The sequence below is a fragment of the Thamnophis elegans genome, chromosome 10 (assembly GCF_009769535.1).
Source record: "Thamnophis elegans isolate rThaEle1 chromosome 10, rThaEle1.pri, whole genome shotgun sequence".
Classification (NCBI taxonomy): Eukaryota; Metazoa; Chordata; class Lepidosauria; order Squamata; family Colubridae; genus Thamnophis; species Thamnophis elegans.
In genome coordinates, this window is record NC_045550.1 from 8,694,205 (window position 1) to 8,707,716 (window position 13,512).

A 13,512-nucleotide genomic window follows, 5' to 3' on the forward strand; every position below is an offset into this window, starting at 1 on the left:
AAAGAACGCCGACAAAACCACGGCGCTAAAACCGCGATGTCAAAAGCGCACCAACAGTGCGCCAACAACAGCGCGCCGACAGAAGCACGGTTTAAGTTAAGGTAAGGTTTAGGATTAGGTTTAGGGTTAGGTTTAGGGTTAAGATTAGGTTTAGGGTTAGGTTTAGGGTTAGGTTTAGGGTTAGGTTTAGGGTTAGGTTTAGGGTTAGGTTTAGGGTTAGGTTTAGGGTTAGGTTTAGGGTTAGGTTTAGGGTTAGGTTTAGGGTTAGGTTTAGGGTTAGGTTTAGGGTTAGGTTTAGGGTTAGGTTTAGGGTTAGGTTTAGGGTTAGGTTTAGGGTTAGGTTTAGGGTTAGGTTTAGGGTTAGGTTTAGGGTTAGGTTTAGGGTTAGGTTTAGGGTTAGGTTTAGGGTTAGGTTTAGGGTTAGGGTTAGGGTTAGGGTTAGGTTTAGGGTTAGGTTTAGGGTTAGGTTTAGGGTTAGGTTTAGGGTTAGGTTTAGGGTTAGGTTTAGGGTTAGGTTACAGCGCGCTTCTGTCGGCACGCTTCAGCACTCATTCGTCGGCGCGGTTTTGTCGGCACGGTTTTGTCACTGCGGTTTAGTCAGGCGTGCTTTTGTCGTTCGCGCATTTGTGGTGGAACCGGTTGAAAGCGAAGACAAACTCCTTTGATCTCAGAGAAGGAGAGAAGGAAAGGGAAGTAACTCAACTCTTTCTTTAATGCAACAGTAAATCATAGTTTATTGTTGCATTTATTCCCAGCCAGAGCTTACGTGCACATTTCTATACTGTAATAACACTGACTGGTGTGTCAAAATTTATTTTGGGAGTGATACACAATATGGAAAGCTTAATCTGGTAATAAAACCCTGAAAGATTATGTGCAAGGTCCCTCAAAGGTTGTTCCAAAGATTGAATTGATTCCTAACTGGAGGTAATATCTAACCAGCCATTTAGGTGGTTATATAATGATTAATAAAAGCTAAGTGCCTCATTTCAAAGCTTAGGCTTTGCCAACGCGGAAGAAAGGAGCACCTTGAGTTGGTAGACTAAACAAAGCTGTCAAAGGTTCCCTGATCTAAGCAGAGAGGGCTTGGGTAGGGTTTGATAAACAAATCAAAATTTTCAGATAATGGTGTTAAAGATTTCTGTACAAACATGTCCAGATGACCTTGTTATCTAAAGTGTGTTTAAAACAGTGGGGGAAAAAATTATCAACAAATTCTTTTTTTAAAAAATCTGAAAAATGCACTTGATTTTTTTTTCCTGATAAGGTGGTGCAGAAGAGGATGGTCTGAACAAGGTCTGAAGCAGCTAGTAGTAAAACATGAACTTAATCTGGAAAGACAGAAAGGAGTGAAGAAACTCAGGATGGGCTGCCTTCACTCTCTTTGGTAGCAGAGGGAAGGGAAGAGAAACTGGGTCACACTTTCAAGATTCTGTTATTATAGCTTATAGCAATAGCAACAGCAGTTAGACTTATATACCGCTTCATAGGGCTTTCAGCCCTCTCTAAGCGGTTTACAGAGTCAGCATATTGCCCCCAACAACAATCCGGGTCCTCATTTTACCCACCTCGGAAGGATGGAAGGCTGAGTCAACCTTGAGCCGGTGAGATTAGAACCGCTGAACTGCAGATAACAGTCAGCTGTTATAAGTTACAACGTCACCAAAAAGTGACTGATTTATGACCATTTTTCACACTTTTGACTGCTGCAGTATCCCCATGCGGCCAGTAATATCCCATAGATTGGGCCTCCTTCAGATGCCGTCGGCCAAACAATGTCGGGTGGCGGGCCCTCGGAGGAGAGCCTTCTCGGTGGCTGCTCCGACTCTTTGGAACCAGCTCCCCCCGGAAATCTGGACCATACCCGCTCTGATGGCCTTCAGGAAAGCCGTAAAAACTTGGCTGTTCCAGCAGGCCTGGGGCTGTTGACCTCACTGTTGAGGTCCGGCCCCAACTAGAATGAATGTATGTCTGTTGTTTTAAATTGTATTGTTGTTGTGTGTTTTTTATATTTTCTTGTAATCCGCCCGGAGTCCTTTGGGATTGGGCGGCATATAAAAACTTCAAATAAAATAAAAATCAAAAAATAAATAAATGATCGTAAGATTTACATTTGGATGCTTGACAGCTGACTCATATTTATGATGACTCATATTTATGATGGTTGCAGTGTTCCAGAGTCATATGATCCCCTTTTGCGACCTTCTGACAAACAAAGTCAATGGGGAAACCTGATTCACTTACTAATTTAACAACTGCAGTGGTTTCGCTTAACAAATGCGACAAGGAAAGTTGTAAAATGGGGCAAAACTCACTTTCTCCCTTAGCAGTGTAAATTTCAGGCTCAGTTGTGGTCTTAGGTTGAGGACTGCCTGTAATGAAGAATTCTCCTATTTCTTGTGGTGTCTGTTTCCTAATATGATCTGCCTCAAAAGATTTGACAGGCAACTTCAAGTGCCCCGTGCAAGGGAGAAAGGGAATATGAAGCTATCAAACTGAGAATATTCGCTTTTGCATCCCTGATTAGCATCCCTCCCTCAGATATGTCACTACTAACTTTAGTAGATTCAAAAGTCATCTGACATAGTAACTGAATACAGGATTACAACCCAAAGTCTCTTTCAGCTTCTAGGACAGTGATGGCGAATGTGTGTCAGAGGTGGGTTCCTACCAGTTCTCACCAGTTTGGTAGAACCGGTTCGTCAAATCTACCGAACCGGTTAGAAGAGGCTCCATCAGTGGACCCGGAAAGCAGGTCACACCTACAGAAGAGGTTCCAAATTTTTTTGAAACCCAACACACAAACACACATACACACACATACACACACACACAGACTCACACAGGGAGAGAAAGAGAGAGAAAGAATGAAATAAAAAAAGAAAAAAGAAAGAAAAAGTGAGAGAGAGAGATGAAAGAAAAAAAGGAAAAGGGGACAGAGAGACAAAAGGAAGGAAAGAGAGAGAGAGAGAGAGAGAGGGAGGGAGAGAGAAAGAAAACACATGGCCGGCAAGCCACTCCCACAAAGGAGGTCACACCCACAGAGTAGGTTCGAAAATTTTTTGAAACCACCACTGGTGTTTGTGTGTGGAACCGAGTGCCGAAAAGGGAGCACTTCGCACCAGAAACCCAGAAGAGAAACGGGCGATGTCACACGTACCAAGCGACATGGCTTCGCCTGCTATTTTGGGCATGTGTGCCATAGGATCACCATCACGGTTCTAGGATGAATTCTCAAGTACACAGCTTGTATTCTTTTTAAATATCTGTCTCCTTTTGCTTACTGATCTTCCCTGCCTCTTGCTTTCAATTAGTTAGTTCCTAAAAGTTAGTTAGTAGACGTCTTCCAATGTTACTTCAACTAAGCTGTTATCAACAGAACTTATAAAACTGCAGCTATTCATAAAAAGAAATTCTGAAGGTAGTTAACCTCTTCATCTCATCCAGAGGCACCGTTTTACGGTGGTTCTCCTCTTACCTCTCTGGCGGTTCGCAGTCGGTGTTGGTCGGGGGACAGAGGTCGGCCTCTAGGCCCCTTAAATATGGGGTGCCGCAGGGCTCGGTCTTGTCCCCCCTCCTATTTAATATCTACATGAAGCCACTGGGTGAGATCATTCGCCGGCACGGGATTAAATACCATCAGTATGCGGATGATACCCAGCTGTATCTCTCCGCCCCGTGCCAACTCAGTGAAGCGGTGGAAGTGATGTGCCAGTGCCTGGAAGCTGTCAGGGCCTGGATGGGAATGAACAAGCTTGCACTCAACTCCGACAAGACCGAGTTATGGATGTTGCCCCCCAAGGATAGTCCAGATATTCCATCTTTAAGCCTGGGGGGGGTGAAACTCTACACCCCTCAGAGAGGGCCCGGCCCCACTAAGACTGAGTGCATGATGTGTTTTTTAACCTGCTTTCTTTTTCATTTTATATTTTTTGTATACTTTTAGAGTTGTTTTTATGTAAGCCACCTGGAGTCCTTCGGGATTGGGCGGCATATAAATTCATTAAATTTACAATTTAATTTACAGTGACTTTTGGGGAGTCCATCTGTAACTTTGCTGGCTTCATTTCAAACACTTATTATATTATATTTTATAGATGCAAGGCATCCAGAGGAAAGTTCTCTGAATACCAAAAAAGAAAAAAAAAGAAAATGCAATGTGTCATTACAAGGTCAGAAATAAATCAGCCGCCGGTTGCTATAGTTGACTTCAAAAGGCTAAAAGGAACTCAGAAATAGTTCTCTTTTACTTTAAACAATAGTTCATTTCCAGTTCCAAAGGATTTGCATAGAAACCAGCTGCCTTCATTGAAATGATCATAATGCCCCTTATCTGAATTTAACTCATTATTTAAAGACAACACATTTCACCTTATAATTTTGGAAACATATTTTCCTGAGTTCTGCCAACATATTTGACTAACCATTTTAGTTTATTATTGCTCAGATATTCGCTTTCTAGAATACAGTATGTGCCAACTTCCGTGACCCGATTAAACGGCGTCGCTGACGTCATCAACAGGGCGACAACAACCAGCACAAAGAAAGAAGGGCGCTTTAAATAGCGCTTTGAAAGCAAGCCGATTCAACTTAAGGTAAGGGTTAGGTTTAGCTTTAGCTTTAGCTTTAGGGTTAGGTTAAGGATTAGGGTTAGGTTTAGGGTTAGGTTAAGGGTTAGGGTTAGGTTTAGGGTTAGGTTAAGAGTTAGGTTTAGAGTTAGGTTAAGGGTTAGGTTTAGGGTTAGATTTAGGATTAGGTTTAGGGGGGTTAGGTTTAGGTTTAGGGGTTAATTTTAGGTTTAGGGTTTACAGCGTGCTTCTGTCTCCGCGCTGTTGTCGCCCTGTTGATGACGTCAGCTACGCGGTTTAGTCGAGCGCGGTTTTGTGGTGGAACCGCCAACTTCTCACCTTTTCTCCACTATAACACATAAATATTGGTAATAAATATGTTTAATGATTGATAATTAATCAATGTATTTTTAAAAAGACAAATTAAAACATGTACATATGAGCTTGGATTCAAACTTTGCTTTTTGGAGAAAAATAAATCATCTCTCCCAGACATACAGATGCAGGTTCCAGTCATGGCAGTTGGGAAATTTTGGAATGAGGATATATTGTGAAATTGTAGATCAGGGGCTGATAATTGTTTTTGACTTAGGTTCCATAGGTTTAGCTCACAGAGTGAGGCTGAGTTCATACGTATATCACACAAAGTCATGCTCTGCTTAATCTTAATTTGTACAGAGGATTAAATCTGAGTCCCCCTGGGAGTAGGGCGGCATACAAGTTTAATAAATACGAAATACTAAATCACACTTGTATGGCAGCTAAACCAAAACCAACAAGACATATTTTAGCTTAGCATAATATGTGAATCTAACTTGTACTTCTTAGCTGAGTCCATTTTTGCTTTTGAAAAACAATTGATGAGATATGAGAATTTGAGATCATGCTAAGATTTAGAATAAGGGTGGAGAATGATGGCCCTTTTTATGACTTGTGGACTTCAACTTCCAGAATTCCTGAGTCAGGAGCCTGGGAGTTGAAGCCCACAAATCATAAAGGAACCACCGTTGTTCCCACCTTCGGTTTAGAATGAAGTCATAAATATGTGACTTCTTTTCTTTGGTACAGCTGGAAGTGTCCTTTCCCCCCACTTTCTATGAGTACCTTGAAGTAGATCAAGAAATAGTCCTAAGATCAGTGCAGTTGATTTTAAAACTAGGAAATTGGCTTTGAACCAACTAGAAACACACTAGTCTTAGAGTCACAGGGGTCTCCAACCTTGGCAACTTTAAGACTTATGGACTTCAACTCCCAGAGTTCCTCAGCCAGTTGAAGTCCACAAATCTTAAAGTTGTCAAGTTTGGAGGGTTCCACCACAAATGCGTGCACAACAAAAGTGCGCCTGACTAAACCACGGTGTCTAAAGCGCGGTGACAAAACCGCGCTATGAATTAGCGACTAATTAGCCCTAAAGCGCGCCGACAAAAGCACGCCAACAGAAGCGCGCTGTAACGTAACCCTCAACCTAACCCTCAACCTAACCCTCAACCTAACCCTAAACCTAACCCTAAACCTAACCCTAAACCTAACTGTAAATCTTACCTTAAATGAAATCGCGCTTCTGTCGGCGCGCTGTTGTCGGCACGCTGTTGTCGGCGCGCTTTTGAAATCGCGGTTTTAGCGCCATGGTGTTGTCGGCGCGCTGATGACGTTCGCGCTTTTGACGGGTCACGAGTTTGGAGACCCCTGCACTAGTCACTGTATTCACAGAATGTAGATCTAAAGTATTTTAGACACTCTGTTCAATACCTTTTTTTCAATTGATTGGGAATAATTCAATTGTCAAGATATCAGAGAAATCCAACAAAGCAGACATTGAGAAATGCAAAGAAGGAACACAAGGCTCATTGCAATTCAATTAAGTGATGTCAGGGATCACCATTACCCAAACACCTACACCCTTATATTACATGGCATGTAAATATTCAGTAATGCCATTCGGTGTCATTGTAGTTTGATGAAGACGCTGCTAGCGAATGATTGAAAAATAAGCTTTAAAGGGCCTGGAAGCAGGAAACAGACTACAGAAGGGAGGCCGACTCCTCAATAGCTGGGACGTATACTGTAACAGAGATGGCATTGTAGAAACACTTGGCTAGCTAGTGTTGGAAACAGGATGCTGCATTAAATGGACTTTGGCTTTGACTTAGCAGAACTCTTCCTATGTACTCAGAGTCTTGCTGAACATTAACTCTGAACTCTGCCGGGTTTTAAAATAGAGCTGTGATGTGGCAGAGGAGGCTTCTGTTGGAAAGAAACGCAAACACAGACCTCCTTTAGGCACTCTGGAATGAGTTCAGTTGTATGGTTCTTTGGAAACTGGCCAGTAACTGGGAATTGGCGGAGATTCCCAGTGCAAGAAATCTCTTGCAGCTGTTTCCATGAAACTGTGCAAAGAACTGTTGTAAAGTAGCAGAAAGCTACTTGGTATCTCATGTGGCTGCTAAACAATGTAAAGCTTTGTATATCTGTTTTTTCTCTTTGTCTATGGCAATCTAAGCCAAAAATACCTTGAGTTGATTCTACAATTCTTTTTGCCAAACTGTTTTTTTTTTTTTGCACCCACAGAAAACTGTGCTTGAAGCATTTGCACCTAATATGCCCAAGGATAACAGGTAATAAACTAACGGCTACCTGGGTATTCTCAGGATAACCTTTTAGGAAGGGTTGAATGCAAGGGTGGATTTCAACCGGTTCGCGGCGGTCCCCGCAAACTGGTTGGTCGGTGAACCCAGAAGTAACTTACTTCCAGGAACGGCGAATGGCCCACCCGCCCGCCCGCGCTCCTTACCGGTCTTTGAAGGCTTCTGCACTTCCACGCAGGTGCGTGGTACATACAGCGCCTGCGTGATTCTCCGCGAGCAGCTGGATGGCACATACAGAGCCTGCGCGATTCTCCATGAGCAGCTGGAGCATCGCGCAGGCGCTACGATGCATGTGTGAACTGCGCGCGTGCACGAGGACGCCGCCGGCCCCGTTCCAACCGAACCGGTTGGAACGGGATAAGTAACACACCACTGGTTGAATGGTACATAGTAATAGTACGGTTTTTAAGAGACTCCAGTCTCAATATGTATCAGCCATATCCAAAGAGGTCTAAATGTAAATGCTATGCCAAAAATTTCAACCATCCTCGTGCAAGTTGAAGAGACAGAAATGTCAATTTTCCTTTTCAAAGGGAAATAAACTTTCAGCATCATTAAGGGTGAGATAGCATTTACCTTGCTTGGAAGGTAGGCAAAAAATATTTGTGTTTTGTCCTTCATCGTGCATTTATCTTTCCATGGGACTGCGGGGTCCTTTCCATAACCATTTGATTAGTTAGGCAAGTGATGCCTGGCCCCTGGTGACTAAATGGACAAATGTCTACTGTTACAACCAGTCCTGGTGGGATTGGTTCAATGACCTTCTTTCAATGATACAGGAACCATCTCATCAGACCTGTGTTATCCAGTGACTTCCTCTCTTTTCTGCTTTTCAACTTGTATTGTATTGTATTGTATTTAATGGATTTATAGGCCGCCCAATCCCGGAGGACTCCGGGCGGCTTACAGAAGTGAATTATCAAAAAATAAAAATAAGAATTAAAAAGACAAAGACAACAGTTTAAAAGATCACCATGCACCCAATCTGATCAGGGCTGGACCTCAGTAATGAGGTCAACAGCCCCAGGCCTGCCGGAATAGCCAGGTTTTGACAGCTTTTCGGAAGGCCATGAGAGTGGGCAAGGTCCGGATCTCTGGGGGTAGTTCATTCCATAGGGTTGGAGCGGCTACAGAGAAGGCCCTCCTCCGAGGAGCCGCCAGCCGACACTGTCTAGCTGATGGCACCTGGAGAAGGCCCACCCTGTGCAATCTTATCAGTCGCAGTGAGAAGGCCCTCCTCCGAGGAGCCGCCAGCCGACATTGCCTGGCTGACGACACCTGAAGGAGGCCCGCCCTGTGCGATCTTACCGGCCGTTGAGAGGTAACTTGCCAAGCAGTCAGTTTTCCCATCATCCACGTGTCTCGTAAGACCAGAGTACGTGAATTTTTGCTTTCTGATCATGGCCTCAAGGGCTATTAGAACAAGATCTCAAGGATGTCATTCAAGACAACGTCCCCTCCAAAGGGATACTTTTCAGAACTATGTGAAAGCAGTGATGGGGGAAAAAAATGTTGCCAAAATACACACACAACTAGCACCCTCTAACCCCCGTATGACAAAAGGCATTCTGAGAATGAAAATCAGAACCTTCTTTGGCAGGACAAGAAAATGTTCATGAAGATGGATTTTGAAATAATCCATTTTTAATCAGCTGCAGTCACTGGATTTACATACAGTATGTACAACTCTGGTTCCAATATGATATCTGTGAGTGGAAGTTGTATTAAAATAAATAGGAATCACTGCGAGATTAAAAGCAATTAGATTTACTCTTAAGAAGCATGTTTAGCATGCTAGGGGAGTTTTAATGGTTTCTATTCATAACTTTGTCTGTATTGCTTTGTTTCCTGTTAGATTTGCTTAATTTTGGTTGACATGATGGGATTTCAGCAAAACCTAGATGATTTAGCAAACAAATAAACTTCTAAATACTGTCTACACGTACATATTTCCACGTGGCTTAATAAGCAAGTGTTACATGATCTATTTATTCCCTTTTCAGCTATTTCAGACTGAAACATGTTACAGATGATTATATTAAGCTGACAGAATACAAATCTGTAAATGTCAAGATTATTTAAAATTCAATAAGCTTAAATGAGATTATTAAAAGGATGGATTTCTGGTCAATTAATCAGCTATTTTGAAAGGCAATTGTCTTTGAAATGCAGAAATGCCCTTCATGGTATTGGATCTGGGTACTTGAGAGACCGCCTGCTGCCAATTACCTCCCACAGACCCATTAGATCTCACAGGGTCGGCCTCCTCCGGGTTCCGTCTACCAGCCAATGCCACCTGGCTGTTACCCGGGGGAGGGCCTTCTCTGTGGCAGCTCCGGCCCTCTGGAATGAGCTCCCCGCAGGGATTCGGACCCTCACCTCTCTCCAGGCCTTCCGAAAAGCCGTCAAAACCTGGCTTTGCCGGCAGACCTGGGGGTGATGAGTTCCCTCCGCTCTCGACATGTATGGTTGTGCGACTGTTGTCTACTTTTATTATTTGTATTTTGTCTTTTTATGTTCCCCTTTCCCCCCCCTTGAATTGTTCGCCGCCCTGAGTCCTCCCGGAGAAGGGCAGCATACAAATAATAAAATCCAAAATACAATACAATACAATACAAATACAGATTGCTTAACCACATCATCTTACTGTAATATAGACATTATATTAAATGTAACCTATAGAAGAATGAGTTTATGTATCACATTCATCCTGCACACATGCCTGGCTGCAAATGCCCTTATTTTCAGAAATCTTTTGATAGAAGGAGGGCTTCTCAGGTCAAGCTAATAAACAATGATTCATCTAGGCCTTCAGCTCATTCCTATCTCTTGCTGAAAAAGGCAGGGCTGGGGGTGGATCGGGGGGGGGGGAGATAAAAAAGAAGATCATTTGATATTCCAGGCATGGGAACTCTCTTTTGATCCCAACAGTGATTTCTTTATAGTGGTCCGTGACTCACAGGAAAGAATGGTTCATGGGAGAGCACCAGCAGCGTTAAGACAGTCTTTTAAAAGAAATCAAACTAAACCACAGAAAGTATATTTCACAAGCCAGGCTGGAAATCTTTCATGAACTTGGCTCACTTGTGGGAACGCTGTTTGGGTCAGGAAAGGACATGAAAAGGATGACCTGATGGCTTTCTGCCTTAGCAACAGCAGATGCAGCTTAAGGGGCTGCTAATTCTTTATATTAGGTTTGACTGGGATGGGAAGTTCAGCTGAAAAACATAGAGGGAGATTTCTGCAGGGAGCCAGGGATGGCTTGAAGGCACCTTCCAAATCTTATTAGTCATTTATCTGGGGCCAGCTCTCTCTCTCTTAGCCCAACTGATAGCCCAGAACCTTTGAGAATTAAAATAATGTAGCCTGTTTAGAACTTGTGTTGCTTAAAGAAGGCTCCACTCCCCATTTTCCACATTCATCTCTCCTTTTCCACTTGCAATAGGCTAGAACTCCTGCAATTAGCCAAATGACAGCTTGCTAGCAGAAGAATTTTGAATTTAGACTAAGAACTGAAGGAAATTGGGTCTAAGACCAAGGTGGAGGAGGGTTACATGAGGCTCTACATGGGGCTGCCCTTGAAAAGTGTTCGGAGACTGCAAATAGTCCAGAATGCAGCCGCGCGAGCGATATTGGGTGTACCGAGGTACACCCACGTTACACCTATCCTCCGCGAGCTGCACTGGCTTCTTATTGGTCTCCGGACGCAATTCAAGGTGCTGGTTATTACCTTTAAAGCCCTACATGGCTTAGGACCAGGGTACCTGCGAGACCGCCTACTGCCACATACCTCCCAGCGGCCGGTGAGATCCCACAGGGTGAGCCTCCTTCAGATGCCGTCAGCCAGACAATGTCGGCTGGCGGCTCCCCGGAGGAGGGCCTTCTCTGTGGCTGCTCCGACCCTTTGGAACGAGCTACCCCCAGAGATCCAGACCTTGCCCACTCTCATGGCCTTCAGGAAAGCTGTTAAAACCTGGCTATTCCGGCAGGCCTGGGGCTGTTGACTTCACTGTTGAGGTCCAGCCCCGATCAGATTGAGTGCATGCGTGATGTTTTTAAACCTGTCTTTCCTTTATTTTTTATTACTTCTTTTTTCTTTGTAAGCCGCCTGGAGTCCTTCGGGATTGCGCGGCCTATAAATCTTGCAAATTAATTATGATCCATGGAACAAAAGTATACCTGCTAAAATATGTGAGGATAGTATCATAAGATGGGATTATCTGAATTTTGGGATTTTGCTGTAGGAATACCCAGTATAGTGCAGTTCTCAAGAGGTAGAATTCATTGATGGTAAACAACCTGGCAAAAAATGAAATATCAATCAATTAGTTACATTTTGAAGTAAACTTTTTAAAAGAGCAGTCATTTTAAGACAGCAAAAACATTTAATCTTAGAGTATTTCCCTTTAATAATGTTTCCAAAAGTTCTATTACTTCAAATGCATGTAATATATTTTAGCATATTAATTAATGTCTGATCTGAAGGATAATGATTGTAATTCCAAAAACAGCAAATGATACAGCCCAATGTTTGCAAAATGCTAAGTTTAATAGCAGCCAAAGGCACAGATTTGTATTTTTTTAAATTAACTGCAATTAAGATTAACATCAATGCCATTTCACTTTTCAGTAAGTAAAAGTATCTGCTTTAACAAGGAAGAAGTCCAGAGAACTTTGATTATGTTGCAGTTTATAGGTGAAAGCCCAACCCAAAATCTAGATCAGTGTTTCTCAACTTTGACAGCTTACAATAGGTGGACGTCAAGTCCCAGAATTCTGCAGCCAGCAATTCTGAAAGCTGACGTCTACCCATCTTAAAGTTGCCATGGTTGAGAAATCATGGTTTAGAATATTGTGATGATTACTTCTAATCTATAAAAATATTGTCAACACATTAGCAGTCAGATATGACTTTGTTTTAAAAGCAAAACATAATTTTATTTACTGATGCATATTCTCTATGCATGGGGTGGCACGGTGGTTAGAATGCAGTACTGCAGGTTCTAACTCACTGCTCACTCCGATTCTGAGAGGTTGACTCAGCCTTCCATCCTTCCGAGGTCGGTAAAATGAGGACCCAGATTGTTGGGGGAAATATGCTGGCTATGTAAGAGCCGAGGTGGCGCAATGGTTAGAGTGCAGTACTGCAGCCACTTCAGCTGACTGCTAAGCTGCAGTTCGGCGATTCAAATCTCACCGGCTCAAGGTTGACTCAGCCTTCCCGTGACCCGACAAAAGCGCGAACGTCAAAAGCACGCCGACAACAGCGCGCCGACAACAGCGCGCCGACAGAAGCGCGATTTAAGTTAAGGTAAGGTTTAGGGTTAGGTTTAGGGTTAGGTTTAGGGTTAGGTTACAGCGCGCTTCTCGGCGCGCTGTTGTCGGCGCGCTTCAGCGCTCATTCGTCGTGCGGTTTTGTCGGCGCGGTTTTGTCACCGCGGTTTAGTCAGGTGTGCTTTTGTCGTTCGCACATTTGTGGTGGAACCCAGCCTTCCATCCTTCCGAGGTGGGTAAAATGAGGACCCAGACTGTGGGGGTGATATGCTGACTCTGTAAACCGCTTAGAGAGGGCTGAAAGCCCTATGAAGCGGTATATAAGTCTAACTGCTATTGTTATTGCTATGTAAACCACTTAGAGAGGGCTATAAAGCACTGTGATGTGGTATATAAGTCTAAGTGCTATTGCTATTTCATGAACTTTTAATAAACTCTCCACTGGATTGCGAGTAAAGTATCTACTGTCTAATCAAGTCAAGTCTTGCAACTAGTTGCTTCCTAAACTAATCTGATGTTATCTTCTTGGCCCTCATCCTACCCATTCAGAAGACTTTGCAAAGAGCAGATGAGGCTGAGAAATGGCCAGACTAACATTACATAACCCAAGAAGACAGAGGCTTTTGTGAAAACCATGTACTGGCAAGGAAATTTGAAAAGAACAGCTCTTAAAGGGGAGGAAGTTAATTGCTTTCCGAGAAGAGTGAAATTAATAAAAGGCTCAGACAAGACAGGAGTCTGTTCAAAGTTTAGAAGTGTGGAAAATGTGGGCAACTTTCAGAAGCAGCGAGGAAATGTAACAGGCTATATACTGTAACTCATTAGGAAAATGGAGAATTTGAGCAAATACACCTGGAGGACCTGTCACCTGCCTATTACGTGTAGCTCCCCAGCTGACCAGCACCTTTGTATGGAAAAGTATATTCAAGACCCATGTTACCTAATCATTAGGGATAAAATGTACAAATGGGGGAGGGGAGAAGAAAGCTAAAATGAATAATTGTACACTGATCGTTCATTTCTCT

The 13,512-nt window shown here is 43.2% G+C and overlaps 1 protein-coding gene across 1 annotated transcript in view; it reads right to left on the minus strand.

The window, feature by feature from the left end:
• BTBD16 (BTB domain containing 16) overlaps nucleotides 1-13,512 on the minus strand; it is a 56,991-nt gene that overhangs the window by 16,451 nt on the left and 27,028 nt on the right. Inside the window, exon 11 of the mRNA XM_032225595.1 lies at nucleotides 11,393-11,512. Within this exon, the coding sequence (XP_032081486.1) occupies nucleotides 11,393-11,512 (120 nt within the window). The remainder of the gene's footprint in view (nucleotides 1-11,392; nucleotides 11,513-13,512) is intronic.